Raw genomic sequence first — 16136 nt, forward strand, 5'->3', positions numbered from 1 at the left:
TAAATGGCATCCCTGGAAGCTGTATCTATGGAGAGTATGAGCAGAGGGATGAAGATTAGGGCAGTGGATGACTGAAATGCATTATCTGAGGGTGTGGTGAGTGCAGAGACAGTGAATTCATTGAAAGCATGATTTGATGATCTATATGTGTGACAGTGGACTTTCCCTGATGAATCTTTTGACTTTATGGGAGTCTGATGATACTACTACTAATAAATAAATAATGAAAATAATTAAGTGATTCTTTCATTACAACCAAAAACATTTTCTGTATTTGATCTCATTATACTGCCCATGCATAAAACCAAACTCAAAAGTAGACTTCATGGTACTATTGTATCAGACATTCAGTATTTGTTATGTCTTACAATGATTTTGTCTTTATAGTGACATTGTCATTACATTTCTGTTAACATATTATGATGCAGTGAATGGATATGAGATCATACATATTTTTTAATCCACTTGAAGCCTCCATTAAACAAAGCAATGTGCTTACAATAATCAATGTAAACTACAGTTTTTTTTACCAGCTAAAGACTTTCACAAAGCATCCAAGCAGCAGCTGGAGTTCAACCCACATTGGGGAGGATGGAAATGCTATATACTCAGCTAACAGGTCAGCATAATTCTTTAATTCAATTCTTCATAAATATTCGCTTGCATTCAGTGTAATAATTCTGCACCAAGCATTCATTAAAAATTAATATACGTAATCTAACATATGTTTAAATTAAAAACATGCTAAATATCTTTCTAAACTACTTCATATAAATCTTACTTGAGCACAGTTTATTCACATTAAAATGCACAAGAACATACCCATACATACAGAAGAGTGGCTTACCTCCTCCATTTTCATAGGCCAAGTATGGGAAACGCCACACATTACCAATGCCAACTGATAACCCTACGCATGAAAGAAGGAACTCCCATCTGCTTCCCCAGTTACCACGAGACACTATGCTGATCACAGAAGGCCGCTTGTTATAATGTATAGCATTTACGCTTCTAGATGGATCTAAGGCACAGCATTTCTGAATGGAATCTGGGCTTTTTATTTCTGCTTTATAAGGAATTGGTTCTTCTTTTTCAGGATAAAAATCCTATATACAATCAGAGACAATAAACATACATTTAATGTAAATAAATCATAAGACAAATGTGACATGAAAATGATCCAACCAATACTTATTCTATAAATCAACATAAGTAAGTAATGATTATTACTTACCTTAATAAATTTTAGTTTGTCCATATTACTTTATTTTTAAATTTGTTTTTCATATTACTTTAAGATAATACCATTTCAGAAAAAGAGGAAAACTATCTTTGTTTATTATTATTATTATTATTCAGGCCTCCATGGAGTCAAAAGACTCATCGTGGGAGGTCCTTCCTAAGAAACACAAAATCTATCATACTACTCCTTGAACTCACTGATCGTTCTCGCTCTCACCACTCCATCAGGCAATGAATTCCATGGTTCAACCACCCTCCATGCAAAGAAACCACTCCTCACCCTCTTGCTCACAGTTTCCTTTCGTAAATTCCAGGGATGGCCTCTTTTCATTACTTCTTCCCACTGTTCAACCAAACGAAAGAACTCCCCAGTGTCAACCCTGTAACTACCTCTCAACAGTTCAAAAGTCTCAATCATATCACCTCTCCAGTCCACTTTCCCTCAGCCGATCCTCATAACTATCATTGTACAGTTCTGAAACCATCTTTGTTATCCGCCTTTGTACCCTTTCCACAGTTAATTTATCCCCTTCAAATCCTGGAGACCAAATCTGAGAACAATAGTCCAAGTGTGGTCTGAACAGAGATTTATACAATGGAATGATAACCCTTTTATATCTGCAGGTCAGTGTCCTTCTCATAATTGCAGCAATCCTCTGTGTTACCTTCACCACCTTTGCAATATATCCCCTAAATTTCAGGTTTCTATCAATCATCAATCCCAGATCTCTTGTCTCCCCTACTTCCTCCAGTATAACTCCTCCCATAGAGTATGCAGCATCCCATCGATGTTTCCAAAACCTCAAGACCTTACATTTTGCTGCATTAAACCAACACCCCTATTCATTTGCCCATCTATCTAGCTTATTCAAATCCTCTTCAGGGCTGCCGCATCTGCGCTAGTACTAATAATCCTCACCAGCTTTGCATCATCTGCAAACAACTGAACATCCCTCTGCAATCCACTGACAATGTCATTGATATAAAGGTTAAACAATATAGGTCCCAGCACTGAGCCCTGTGGGACCCCACTTGTAACCCTCTGCTACCTTGCAACTGTCCTATCATACGCAACTCTCTGATACCTATTGGAACAGCCAATCCTGAATCCAGTTGACCAATCTGACATTCAGACCCACGTGCTACAATTTAAATATCAGCTTATCATGTGGCACCCTGTCAAATGCCTTCGCTAAGTCTAAGAAAATGGCAGTATATGCCTTTCCCTCATCTAATGCTCTTGATCATAAAAGGCTAGCATATTGCTAAAACAAGAGCACCACTGCACAAATCCATGTTGACTCTCACAGATAACATTACGCTCATCTGGCCAATGCTGTATACGGTCCTTCACTACTTTCTCCAAGATCTTACTAACTACTAATGACACACAAACTGGTCTATAATTAGACACTTCCAGTCTGCTACTGCCCTTATGCAATGGTACTATCTTACCTTCCTTCCATTCCATGGGCACCTTTCCAGTAGCCAGACTCATTGAAAAGTCAGGTCAAAGGCACTGTCAGTTCCCTAGCACATTCTCTCAAAATTCGTGGTGAAATACCATCCAGTCCCACAGCTTTACTGACATCCAGAGTACTCAGTATTTGAAACACTCTCTCCTCCTGTGCCTCTAAACCTTGAACCTGCCCTATCCTTCTAGCATTACAACTGACTCCTCCAGGATGAAATACTCCAATAAAGTGGTCATTGAACAATTCCACTATGTCCTCTGCATCAGTCACTCTGTTCCCATTTTTGTCCCACAATATCATTCTTCCACAGTCGTTTCTCCTCCTACTGGCCATATATCTAAAAAATTCCCTAGAATTTTCTTTGGATCTTAGGGCTAATCTTCTCTCATATTCCAGTTTCATCTTCCTTACCATACTAGTCACTCTTCTGACCTCTGTCTTATACTCTTCATACATCTTCTATTCTCCTGTCTCCTTATATCTCTTCCACAGCCTCTTTTTTGCATGCAATTCCTGTTTAATATTGTTTTTCATCCACTTCACTCCAAATTGTGTTCTCTTGTTCACTCGTGGTATACAACTTACCATTGCTGCTAACAAATATTCTTTCATAATTTCCCATGCACTAATGATATCCCAGCCTTCCAATTCCTCCCTCCATGAAACTTTCCCAAGTTGACGTCTTGGACTATTATAATCACCTGCGTTATAATTCCGCATATGTTTCCGTCTCTTTGAGACTCCTGCATGTCTATTCATTTTCCAAGTCAAAACCATATGGTCACTCTCTCCAACTGGTGGGAGAGATGTCATCTCAGTTATTATCAGAGAAAGTAATTATTTAGAGAACTATCTTGCAATGAGAAAGGTCGTGGACAACTGACTATTGCACGTTTGGGCTCATTGGTACAGAGGTTGACCAAATAGATAGCCATTCTTCTCTCCAAGTAACGAGCTGCAACTGCAAATCCCATGTGGGCATAGGTGTTTGTGAATGTCATTAGACAATAGATGTCTATTTTATGGTGTGAGACACTGCTTTTCTTACTAATAACAACATATAGTAACCTAATACCAACAACCTATAGTACTAATATACTATATAGGTTTACCTTTCAAGGGTGGAATTCACATAAAAAAAAGATAATCTGATTAGTCAAAAAAGATTTTTTAAATATATATATTGCTTTACTATTGCCTCTACAAGTAAATCTCGCTTAACGCAATTAATTAATTTATCAATTAGTGTGCGTTAAGCAAAATTGTGTTAAGAGAATACAATAAACTATAGGAATAATTATAATTCATCCAACAGTTAGCATAAATGAGAAAAAAATATAGTATTAGAGATTGATTAAATTTTTATTTAATGTCTAAACATTTGATTGAGCTACTTTTTTACAAAAAAAATTAAGTAAAGATGTTTGATTCATGCTTGACTTATTCATCTTGTCATGCAATTTACGATAGCTGGCAATCACCTTATCAAGATTTTGGTGTACTTCGAAGCTTCGTTCAATATTAGGATCAGCATCAAATAAAAGTTGCTTAGCTTACCCCATGTGACTGAAAACTACCTCAAGTTCTTTTTGCAGTTAGCTTCTTAGTCGTAACATTCTCTTCTTGTTCACAATCCTTATGGTCTACATATTCATATGAATGCTGTTCTTCTAGTTGAAGATCATTCTCGCTGAACTGTTCTGAATAGAAATCGAGCAAGTTTCTCACATTTTTATTATCCAGTTCATTAAATCCAAGTTCTTTTCCAATTGTGCTGATTTCTTCAATAATGTTAAATCTTGGATTTTGCACAGGATAAACTAACATAGGCTTGAGTTTAAAGTCACCTTCTGCACTGCCTCCTAATAAAAGCGTAAGACGATCTTTAGATACTCTGTATCCTGGTTGAGATGCTTCAGTTTTAGTTAGGGTAGTTTTTGTTGGCCTAGCATACGCTTCCAAAAGAGATCAATTTCGTCAATGTTGAATATTTGTCAATCGTCATAATCACTCTCTTGAATTATCCTTTGCAATTCTTCAGGAAACTTGGCTGCAGAATCTTTATCAACACTAGGAGATTCCTCAGTTATTCTTACGTTATGCAGTCCAGCCTGATTTTTAAAAAGGTCAAACCATCCTTAATTCGCAGTAAAGCTTTCACATTCATCTTGAAATTTGGTCACTTTCAATGAGGTAAAAATATTGAGAGCTTTTGCCTGAATGTTCCCTGTACTAAGAGGTATTCTTTTTTTGGTTACAATCCCCATCCAGAGTAACAAGACGCTCCATTTCTATCATTAAATGGCTTCTATTTTGGATGATCTGCATGCTTAAGAAGCAGTAGCAACTTTTCCTTGTTCTTTGTATTCTTTGCTCTTATTAATATAGTTCAAAGACTCGCTTTATCCCGGGTCTCGCACCATCATTGTATTATTACTAGCGCCACTTTCATGTCTCTTAATGATTTCCAGCTTTTCCACTCGCTGCAGATTGGCGACAAAAAATTTCACATAAAGTAAAAAAATTGCATTAACTGATTAATCACTCACTTAAAGCGAGAAATGGTATCACTTCACTCAATCGCGCTGATTATCGAGCATATCGAATTCGTGTTAAGCGAGGTTTTCCTGTATAACATTTCCACGATGGACTGCTAATCCATTGCAGTTTACGTAAATCTCATCCTTGTCATTAAATTTTAGGAGCCGTGTAGCTCAGTGGATGTGGTGTTTACATACCTCAGCTCTTATAACAATGCACAAATAAATTACAGCTCTATATGACATTAATTATGTATGTAGTCAGTACTGTCAACAGGGTGTAGCATAGAGGCATAGTAGCATAATAAGGGCACTTGTTCAGCCATATTGCGGTAGGCGCCATCGCCACGTTAGCGTAGCAAGTGCGGAAGGAAGTTTTTCTAAGCTCAAAGTGATTAAAAATTATTTTCGAACAGCAATAACCCAAGAAAGATTGCTTGGTCTAGCAAGTATATCGATAGAGGCGGACATGGCTTATCATTTTTTTAAACAGTTTAATTGTGCAATATCCCGGTAGAGCAAACATTTAATTAATATTATTATGTAATCGTTTTGCATTAATGTTTCTATTGTAATAAAAATAAAATAGCAATTCGAGATTTTCTTATATTTTTGTCTTATAATCCATCAGGGGAGATATTTAATTGTTTGCCTCACGGCGCGATCTAATCTGGCGACGCCACCCCCCCCCCCCATGTAGAAAAAATGTAATTGTGTCATTTTAGGTGCATTTCACAAAATGTGCAAAAAAGCGGTGGATTGTAGTTGATAAGTCATTTATCCATGCAAGACGAGGTGGCCGAGTGGTTAAGGCGATGGACTGCTAATCCATTGCGGTTTATGCAAATCTCATCCTTGTCATTAAATTTTCCACTGAGCTACCATTAGCAGCTCAGTGGAGGAGTGATAGCAGGTCTTTGACCAGTGCAGACGTGTTTTTTTTTTTTTTTTTTTTTTTTTTTTTTTGTGCTCTGTGGTATAGTTCGCCCACCGTTTGTAGTCTCTCCTTGGCATTTTGCCAAGAATAGTCGATTCATGCTGAAGGGGAGAAAGAAATGAAGGATGTCCGAATTGGTCGCCAACATGCGAAATCACGTGCTTTGTCTATCGCTGTACTAGTATTAGCTTGATTTTTGTTGTCGCTTTTTCGCATTATTTTTTTATTATTAATTTGTATGATGGATCCAGTACAGTCAACAAGTTCTGTTGTTAAACGTTTCAGTAGCTCTTGCAAAAGAATATCGAATAATGTGCTGACATTATGCGAAAAGAATCGTCTCCTTGTCCCCCTTTCTCAAGTCATAAAACGCGCAAGTGCAATTGCGGGCGTATCGGGGTCGACTGTTAAAAGAATTCGTAGGGAATCGAAAGGTGAAGGTAAGCCGAAATTTAAATCTCCTAAAAAAAAAAAAGCGCAAGAGTAAAGGAAACCATCGAAACCGTAGCTTTGAATGATTTTGATGTAGACGTTATAAGAACTATTCACGAATTTTAAGTCGAGAAAAGAGTACCAACTATTCCGAAATTGATTCCTGTGCTTCAAGAAAAAAATTATTTTCATTGGAAAAGAGAAACTTTAAGGAAAATACTTAATAAAATCCCAGAATAAAAGGAAACTTATCATTGAGTGAAGTGACATTGTTTTATCTTGAACGAAGTATTTTGAAGCAATAAGACGTTTCTGGGAGGAGAAAAAAACCGATTGTGTATCTAGACGAAACTTGGATTCATAGTAATTTAACTTATGGAACATGTTGGCAGTCTAAAGTAAGCCGATTACAAGCGTGGGTCTGCGGCCGTCGTGTTAGCCGAAGTTGACCACTGCACGTGTCCCTAAATGTCGACCATTGTTTGCGAAGTAGTATCAAGTGTAGTTCCATGTTCTGAAAAAGTTTCATCCTCTACAATACCAGGTACATCAAGTATAATGGAAACAGCATCAGGAATCAGCTCTCAAACATCTGCTTCCAGTGTATCAACAGACCTCAACGTGGATGTTCTTTCATCTCTTAACTTACGCGATGAACTTGACTGGATAAAAGTATGTATGCTGAAGTGTGATCTCACCGGCTCCCCGTATACCAAGAGGAGGACATTATTGAAAGTCTTAAAGGAAAAGTAAGAGGTTCCGATGGTTGGCACCTTGGTTCACTAAAATTTAACTATGTATTTATTATATCATTCAAAAATCTGTCTCTGAAAGAAAACTTTGTTAAACTAAACTCATTGTCTATTAATAACTTAAAATGTGATATAACACCCATTGTAAAAATCCGTAAATTAGATATTGTAATACACTGGCTACCTCCCCAAATATCTAATAGATTAGTAGGAATGCACTTCGAATGCTTTGGAAAAATAGAACTGATCGAAAACGTAACAACCATACGGGATAAAGAATGGGCGCACGTGCTGTCGAATAAAAAACGTATTACTATTACGTTGAAAGAAGACGTGAAGATAGAGGCCATTCCTTATTATTATTATTCCTGACACCTCCAAGGAGTCCGAAGACTCATCGCAGGCGGACACCTACAACTATCTCAACCACTACACCGAACCTCTACTACGAATCAACCCCATCTACCGCCCACCGCCACCATGTAATTTATTCCTTATGTAATAAAAGTCTCAAAAATGCCTGGACTGGTCTTAATTCCAAGGAAACTGCCTCTCTGAATCAGATGTAGAAATATAGGCAATCTTAGAAAAGAATGTACCGCAGTAAAATGTCAGCGTGCAATAGACTTGGTCACGCCATGGAACAATGTCCTGGGCAGACATATGCCTCTGTGTTGGTGAAACGGCCTTCAGGCAATAAACTAATCCGGTGCAACGACTTGGAATAAACGGACGACGCACAAGATGACCCCGAGAAGAGATTATCGACCACGATATACGAGGAGGGGAGAGAGAAGGGTAGCATTAAGGGGTACCCTGACCCCCCGACACCGTAGAGCATAGTATAGGGGCCACGAAATACACAGATGCAAAACCTAAGGAATTCCAGATCGAAACAATAGAGGAGAAATTAGAAGACACACAAAGCCTGTGTCAAAGAAAATAGAAGCACAGCCCGTACAAACATCAGAAAATACCACAGAGGAAACAATCAATATAGATGAGACAGCTCAATCAGTATCGGCTGAAGAGCCGATAACAAATTCTGATGGAAACATGCATGAACCAGCAAAAGAAGTTCCTGAGACGGAGGGGGAAAATAAAAGAGACCCCACTAAGACGGAAAAAAGCCGAAATTTACACCAAACTCACGAAATGCCGCAAAAAAAAAACTATTACTAAAAGTCCAGAAAAGAAAATAACACGAAAATCGCTCACAACCTCCTAATGCTAAATCACAAACTAAAAATGTAAACGGACTAAACAACAGAACATCAATACAACAAACAGTCAACATCCCATACCAACACAGACCTGAAATACTCATGTTTACAAGACACAAGACTACACGATAATTCCGAATATTCCAACATCTTTAAACATAAAATAAAAACACTATACCATATCGTTACTGAAGATGCTCAGAACAATGGGATCGGGGGAGTAGCAACATTAATGAAGAAATCGAATAACATAGAAATTATATCAAGTAATATCGCCTTCAAACATCGAGTACTTGAAGTAGAGCTCCTCTGGAATAGAAGACTATACACCATAATCAACATTTACGGACCAGCAAAACACGAAGATAAAGCCACCTTCTGGGATGAAATTAAACATATCATAATACAACAAAAAACTATCCCAATAATAACCGGAGACATGGACTTCATCGAGCAACCACACAAAGACCAAGAACACACAACCCTTGCTCCACAAAAGTACTTCACCAATGCTGGGCTGTCCGATGTATATCGTATACTCTACCCAAACAAAAAAGAATACACATATTTCGCTCCAGAAAATGCCTCTAGAATTGACAGAGTGTACAACAAAAATTCAGAGGCATTAATATTTATACAGTACAACACATACTCGTGATATTCAGCGACCACCACATGGTGATTGCTGAAATCCTACATGAAGATACATAATTAACAGGAAAATTTTTCAACAGAACCTTCCCACTGTGGAAGATCAACAAAACTCTCAAAGATGAAGAATTCAACAGCACCCTGGAAAAAATTATAGCCGAAATAGATACAATCCCAAATCCAGTCTCAGCATGGGAGGTTTTGCAACATAACACTAAAACAGCTGCTATAAAAATAAGCAAAAAACGGAAGCAACAGGAGAGAGAGGAACGGAATGCAGACCTCAAAAATTTGACAAAAACTAAATCACATACAGGACAGAAATACCCCAGAAATAAAAACTCAAACATATGAAATTAGAAACTGGATAACTGCAAAACAAATCAAAGAAATAGAGGAGCATAGCTACGTGCCGGCTTAAAAACTATAGAGAACGATGAGCCTGGTTTTTGAAAAGAAAAGTGGTGAAAAAACGAGAATAAAAACCATCAAACATGAAGGCCAAACTCTGAACGAAGACTCCGAAATAATTTGTGCAGTACAAAAATACTTTTCAACGATGCTTGAAGAAAAACCAAGCAATCAGGACGAAAGAGAAAGATTCCTTTCATTCCTCCCCAAAATCACCCAGGAGGCTGAGGAGATCGACGCACCGATCACCTTAGCAAAATGCCGTCTTATTGTGAAAAACCTCCCAGATAACATCACTAGGCGAAGACAGAACTCTAACAAGCGAATTCTACAAACAACAATTCCCCAAATTTGAACATATCTTTATCAAAATGATCAACACGATTATTACAACACAGACAACGCCAGCAAAATTCAACACCGGGCACATTGTACTACTACCAAAGGATAGCGATCAACAGAAGCTACAAGACAAAAAACTGGAGGAGCATAACCCTATTGAATACTGATTACAAAATATTATCTAAAATAGTCACTAACAGAATACAAAAACACCTCCATAAGCTTATCTCACCAGCACAATCATGTGCAGTGAAAGGAAGAAACATTCTTGACACAATAATGCACCTTCAATGCATTTGTGAATACTACAGCCTCACAGACAAACCATGTATTGTAATGGGGCTAGATATCCAAAAAGGCATATGACACAGTTAGCCACGAATACTTGTTTGTAACATTAGACCGAATAGGTGTTGGGGCAAACTGGAAAAAGATGATTAAGCTTTTGTACAGAAACGCGGAAAGTAGGCTGATCATTAATTAAAAACTGTCAGCCCTCTTTCCCAATAAAATGTTCTGTCTGCCAAGGAGACCCACTCTCCATGGCCCTATTTGTTCTAGCCCTAGAACCACTCATATAGCCATTAACACAAACCACAATATCAAAGGAACACATATACGGAGAAAGTGACGCCAAAATTTTGCCCTATGCCGATGACGTCACTCTAACACTAGGAACACAAAAATCTTTAGCCACAACACTAAAAATAATACACGCCTTCAGCAAAGCATCAGCACTGAAGGTGAATCTGGCAAAATCCCACTGCAAAATAATTGGAAAGTGGGAAAATGAACCCAAGATCCCTTCAGGAATAACAGTCAACAATTTTTCAGTACTGGGCATCAAAATCGGTGGCATTGAAACACACGAATCAGAGTGAAAGACCTCCATGATGGTATACAGAAAACCATAAACACAATGCGTCCTAGACAGCTGTCAATCAGAGGCAAAGCTAGGATATGTAACCTTTACCTAACCTCTAGGCTATGGTATACAAGTTACAAAATATCCCCTACCACGGAAAATGGGCAGAAAGGATTCACAAGCTCTGTGCGACTTACATCTGGGGCTCTCAATATGAACCCATGCGCAGGTCAACACTACACCATGAAGGTGATGGGGGTGGTTTAGCACTGCTAAACATTCATTTAAAAACCCTCATTGCCAGAGCAATAATAGCCGCACGTGCACACACTAAAACATACCACGCGTACGCAATCACATTCCTACAAAAATGCCTACCACACAGGTTTATCAGTTCGTTACCAGAAATCAATAAACAAAGCCCGAGGTTGTTTGTTGAAATAGCGGAGGGTTACTCTTTCGTAACCGAACATTACGATGTTCAAACCCTATTAGCAAACAAACCGAGAAAGCTTTATACGATGCTGAGTAAAAAATCATTTCGACCACCCCAACATAGAGAAGAAAGGAGAGGCGAAATTAAACGCAGTCCTGTTCTAAACCAAGCTTTCAGATTACCAATACCTATTAAATACAAAACTTTCTTCTACAAAGTTCACCATGCATGCTTACCCACAAAACTTTGGTGCATAGCAAAAAAGATTCCAATCCAAGGACCAGCCAAATGTCAATTCTGCCCCCTCCCAGAAACAATACATCATATCATATTATTACTGTCGCGAAACTTCACAAATATGGAACACAATACTACACTTCCTACGTAAGAAACAACAATTCACCGAGAAAAACCCATTCTGGCTGGAAGACCAGAAAACAAACAAAATTGAAAAGATACTCATAATAATAACTATGCACGCAATATGGTCATACAGATGCGACAAATTACATGGAGGACAATCAAGACCAAACATCCTAAGTAAAATCAACAACTATCTAAAAGAAATAATCAATGCCACACTAAACAACAAAAAGATAACAAAACAGCAGTGGAGACAAACAGGACTGATAGCAGAAGAAGGAAAGATAATAATACCCATAAAGGAACCTCCTTAGACGTTAAAAAAAGAGGAAAAAAAAAAACTGGCAAATCCCAACACAGCACACTCGTAAAATAATGAAATTAAAGTCACGAGGTAAATACATTATATATGTGAACGCATTGTATTCTAATAAATTACGAATCATATAATCTTTAATATGTGAAAAATGATAATGAATGGCATACAAAACAATGTGCAGTGTACATATAGTATGCACAAATTGTTCAATAATATCTGGTATAACAAGTCCTATATGTGTGACGCATTTCACAATGTGTATATATTATAATTAATAATATGTTATACTATGTAATTCCGGAAAACTGAGGAAAAAGCAAATAGTGTCTCTAAGAGACGAAAATGGAAAAATAGTTCTAGAAGAAGAGAATAAAGCACAGATTTGGATAAAATATGTAACAGAACTTTTCAATGATACTAGACAGAAGCCTATAAATATAAAAGATAACATTCAAGGACCAGCAATCATGAAATGCGAAATAGAGAATGCTATACAAACAAGTAAAACAGGAAAAGCCAGTGGACCAGATGGTGTGCAAACAGAATTTTTAAAATTAATCGAACCAGATAACATCAAACTTCTTGAAAAACTATTTAATAAAATATATGAAAGTGATGAATTTCCATCAGATTGGCTCAAATCTACATTTATCACTATCCCAAAGAAACCTAAAGCGAATTCCTGTGGTGACTTCAGACTTATTAGTCTAATGAGCCAAACATTAAAAATATTTTTGAAAGTAATTCAGAATCGCATTTATAGAAAAAGTAAAGAAACTTTAAGTGAAACACAATTCGGCTTTCGGAATGGTTTTGGTAGTAGAGAGGCCCTTTTCTGTACCCAAATATTGATACAAAAATGCATAGAAAAACAGAAATCTGTCTTTATGTGTTTCATAGATTTTGAAAAAGCATTCGACAAAGTCAGACACGCCAACTTAATAGAAATCCTTCAACAAATAAGGCTAGACGAACAAGACATAAGACTAATAACAAATCTGTATTGGAATCAGTCAGCTACCGTTCAATTAGACAACATTACCACCAGTGATATTAACATCAAAAGAGGAGTGAGACAAGGATGTGTGCTCTCACCACTCCTGTTCAACATATATGCAGAGGTAATCTTTAAAAAAGCATTGGAAGAATGTCCAGAGGGAATCGCAATAAATGGAAAGATTGTTAACAACCTACGATATGCAGATGACACCGTGCTAATTGCAGATAACATTATGGATCTCCAAAAACTCGTTGACAGAGCATACATAGAAAGCCAAAGAATGGGAATAAATATAAACATCAACAAGACAAAATACATGATCATCAGCAAACATCCAGCCTCAATGAAACTGACACTCAATGGGAAAAATATTGATCAAGTGTCAAGATATAAATATCTTGGTTGCTGGCTTAATGAACGGTGGGATCCAGAAATAGATATAAAGACAAGGATTGAAGTTGCACGGCAGTCCTTCATGAAAATGAGAACACTATTCTGCAATAAAGACCTAAACATGGAAGTCAGATGCCGAATGCTGAAATGTTACGTGTGGTCTATTCTGCTCTATGGAATTGAAACATGGACATTGAAGGCGACAACCATCAAGAAAATCGAAGCCTTTGAGATGTGGCTATACAGAAGAATGCTAAAGATATCATGGACAGAAAAAATTACCAATGAAGATGTCTTAAAATCCATTGGCAAAGCTAAACATCTTGTACAAATAATCAAGAAACGAAAAAGATCATATCTTGGACACATCATGAGAAACAGCAAATACCAACTTCTACAAACTATTTTGGTAGGAAGAATTGATGGCAAAGGAACTAGAGGAAGAAAAAGAATATCATGGTTTGACAACATCAAGACGTGGACAGGAAAGAGCAGTGCACAACTGCTCAGATTAGCACAAGAGCACAGTTTGTTCGCCAAGATGGTCGCTGACCTTCGATAGAAGATAGCACAATAAGATACTATGTAATATACTAGATAAATGTTGTATGTTATATGTATACTAATACATTGGGTGTGCATGTTCTATGTATAATACAACAAGAAAAAAATGTTAATACAACATGCAACAAGAAATGTATATACCATAAAACAATATATATATATATATATATATATATATATATATATATATATATATATATATGGGTATGTGCATGTAGGTATATGAATATATATATGGTAAGGATATATTATTAAATGTGCCATTAGCAAAAATTTGTTACAATAACGCAATGTATATTAAAGGTATAAAATTAATGCCTGCATGTTCGAATGCAGATGTAAATATGTAACCCACCAGCTGTATAGCTGTGGGAATAGAAATGAATGATGTAAAGAGTAAAAATAACATGCAAAAATAAATAAATAAATAAATAAAATAAAATAGTAGAAATATAGAACTAATGTAATTGGTTAGTAACATATATGAAAATATATATGTCCCCCCCCTCCCCTCTAAGAAAGTCTCAATTCAAAAAAAGAAAGTCTCATCGCATATACAACCGATAAACAGTGACACTTCATGGCAGTGGCGCACCCAGAGGAGGGGAGACAGAGGGCTCTGCCCCCCCCCCCCCAGAGAAAAAATAAAACACTAAAAAAATTTTCAAAAATCTTTTGCTAATTAAAAATTTTTTTAATATTTATGTTGTGTGTGTCTTCTATTTCTATACTACTTATGAATTAGCGATCATTGTAGATGCTCAGTCATAGGTCGCATGTGATGTGTAGTGTGTATTCTCAAATCGTCTACTCAATTCGGTCCCCCCCCTCCCAAAGATTAAACCTTGAGTGCCCTACTGCTTCAATGGACTCGCTGAACCAATAACAATTCACTAATCCAAGCAATTAACGTATGAAAGAGAAACCTTGTAGACGACACATTTTTGGAAAATGTTGAAGATAAGGTATTATACAAAGATGGATGGGACTTGAGTTTACTTAAACAAAAATATTTCTAAAAAAAATAAAACAATTATATAACAGTTTATAAATACTAATGGTGAGATAAAATATTAAGATTAATTACTGTATATGGTGCAGCATTAAAAGGCAACATTCATTGTATAATTCTCATATAAGTATATATAGTAATTTTATTGATAAATCGCAGAAGGAAGTGATAGTCTTCGGCAGCTATCTCTGAGTAATAACTACAGCGGAGACTAACTTTCCCTCATTCAAAAGTTATATAGGGCTAAAACGGCCTGCCAACTCCCTATGGAAAATAAAAAGACATTAGCAGATTTTTTTCGGATCACAGATATCTTAAAGCTATAATTCCATGCTTATTTTAAATCAGGAATCTGGAAGAAAATTGATAATACTGATGGAGTAACTTAAGGACTGAACTTGATCAGTGTATAGATTTGTCCAAATAATTGCAATTTAATAGTGATTAGAATTCCTATTAATTTCACTAGAGAACACAGCGCTAGTATGTCACAGTTGATTTTACGTGCATGCTCAATAAGTTCCAGTGGCGGCTCGTGGCTTGAAATCGTGGGGGTGCTGCAACTTTCGAAATATACATACACACTGTAAGTACGGTGTATTCGTGTTTGGATAAAATATCAAAATTATGGTAAAATTTAAAAAAAAAAATTAAAACATGAAAAATATTGTTTATTATCGATAAAATTATACAGTTTGGTATAATTCAAAATTACTTAAAAATAAAATATATTCTTCTTGTTTTGTTTCATGAAAAAATATTGTTTATTATCGATAAAATTATAGTTTATTATAATTCAAAATTACTTAAAATTACTATAACAAATGTTATGTCTTTAATTGTGATGTCCAAATATTTAAAGAGACGGAGTAAACACGATAAGCACTATGTACACTATTACGGGCGCAAACTGCGCAACGGGCAGTGCCGCGTTACGCTAATAGCTCGCATCTCACTATAACATGCATATTCTTGAGTGCGTGCCGCTAGCTTCCTTCGCCCTCTTAAGTGCTACAAGCAGGGACGACTCGACTATAGGGCCATAGGGGTCGGGCCGGGCCCAACCTATATTTGTATAACTAGCCCAATAATTGTAGTTTTAAAAAATATGTTTCTTGTAATTATTATTTTTTTGATCTATTTCCAACACGTTTTATTGTTTAATAAAAAAAAAATTAC

General features: G+C 36.6%; 1 protein-coding gene across 1 annotated transcript in view; it reads right to left on the reverse strand.

The window, feature by feature from the left end:
* The window catches only part of LOC150095356 (sodium-dependent proline transporter-like), a 190492-nt gene that overhangs the window by 89734 nt on the left and 84622 nt on the right, over positions 1-16136 (reverse strand). Inside the window, exon 4 of the mRNA XM_090410664.1 lies at positions 848-1106. Coding sequence (XP_090266790.1) covers positions 848-1106 — 259 coding nt within the window. The remainder of the gene's footprint in view (positions 1-847; positions 1107-16136) is intronic.

The sequence above is a fragment of the Typopeltis vanoorti genome, chromosome 20 (genome assembly GCF_054136105.1).
Source record: "Typopeltis vanoorti isolate ZY-2024b chromosome 20, IOZ_Tvanoo_1.0, whole genome shotgun sequence".
Lineage (NCBI taxonomy): Eukaryota > Metazoa > Arthropoda > Arachnida > Uropygi > Thelyphonidae > Typopeltis > Typopeltis vanoorti.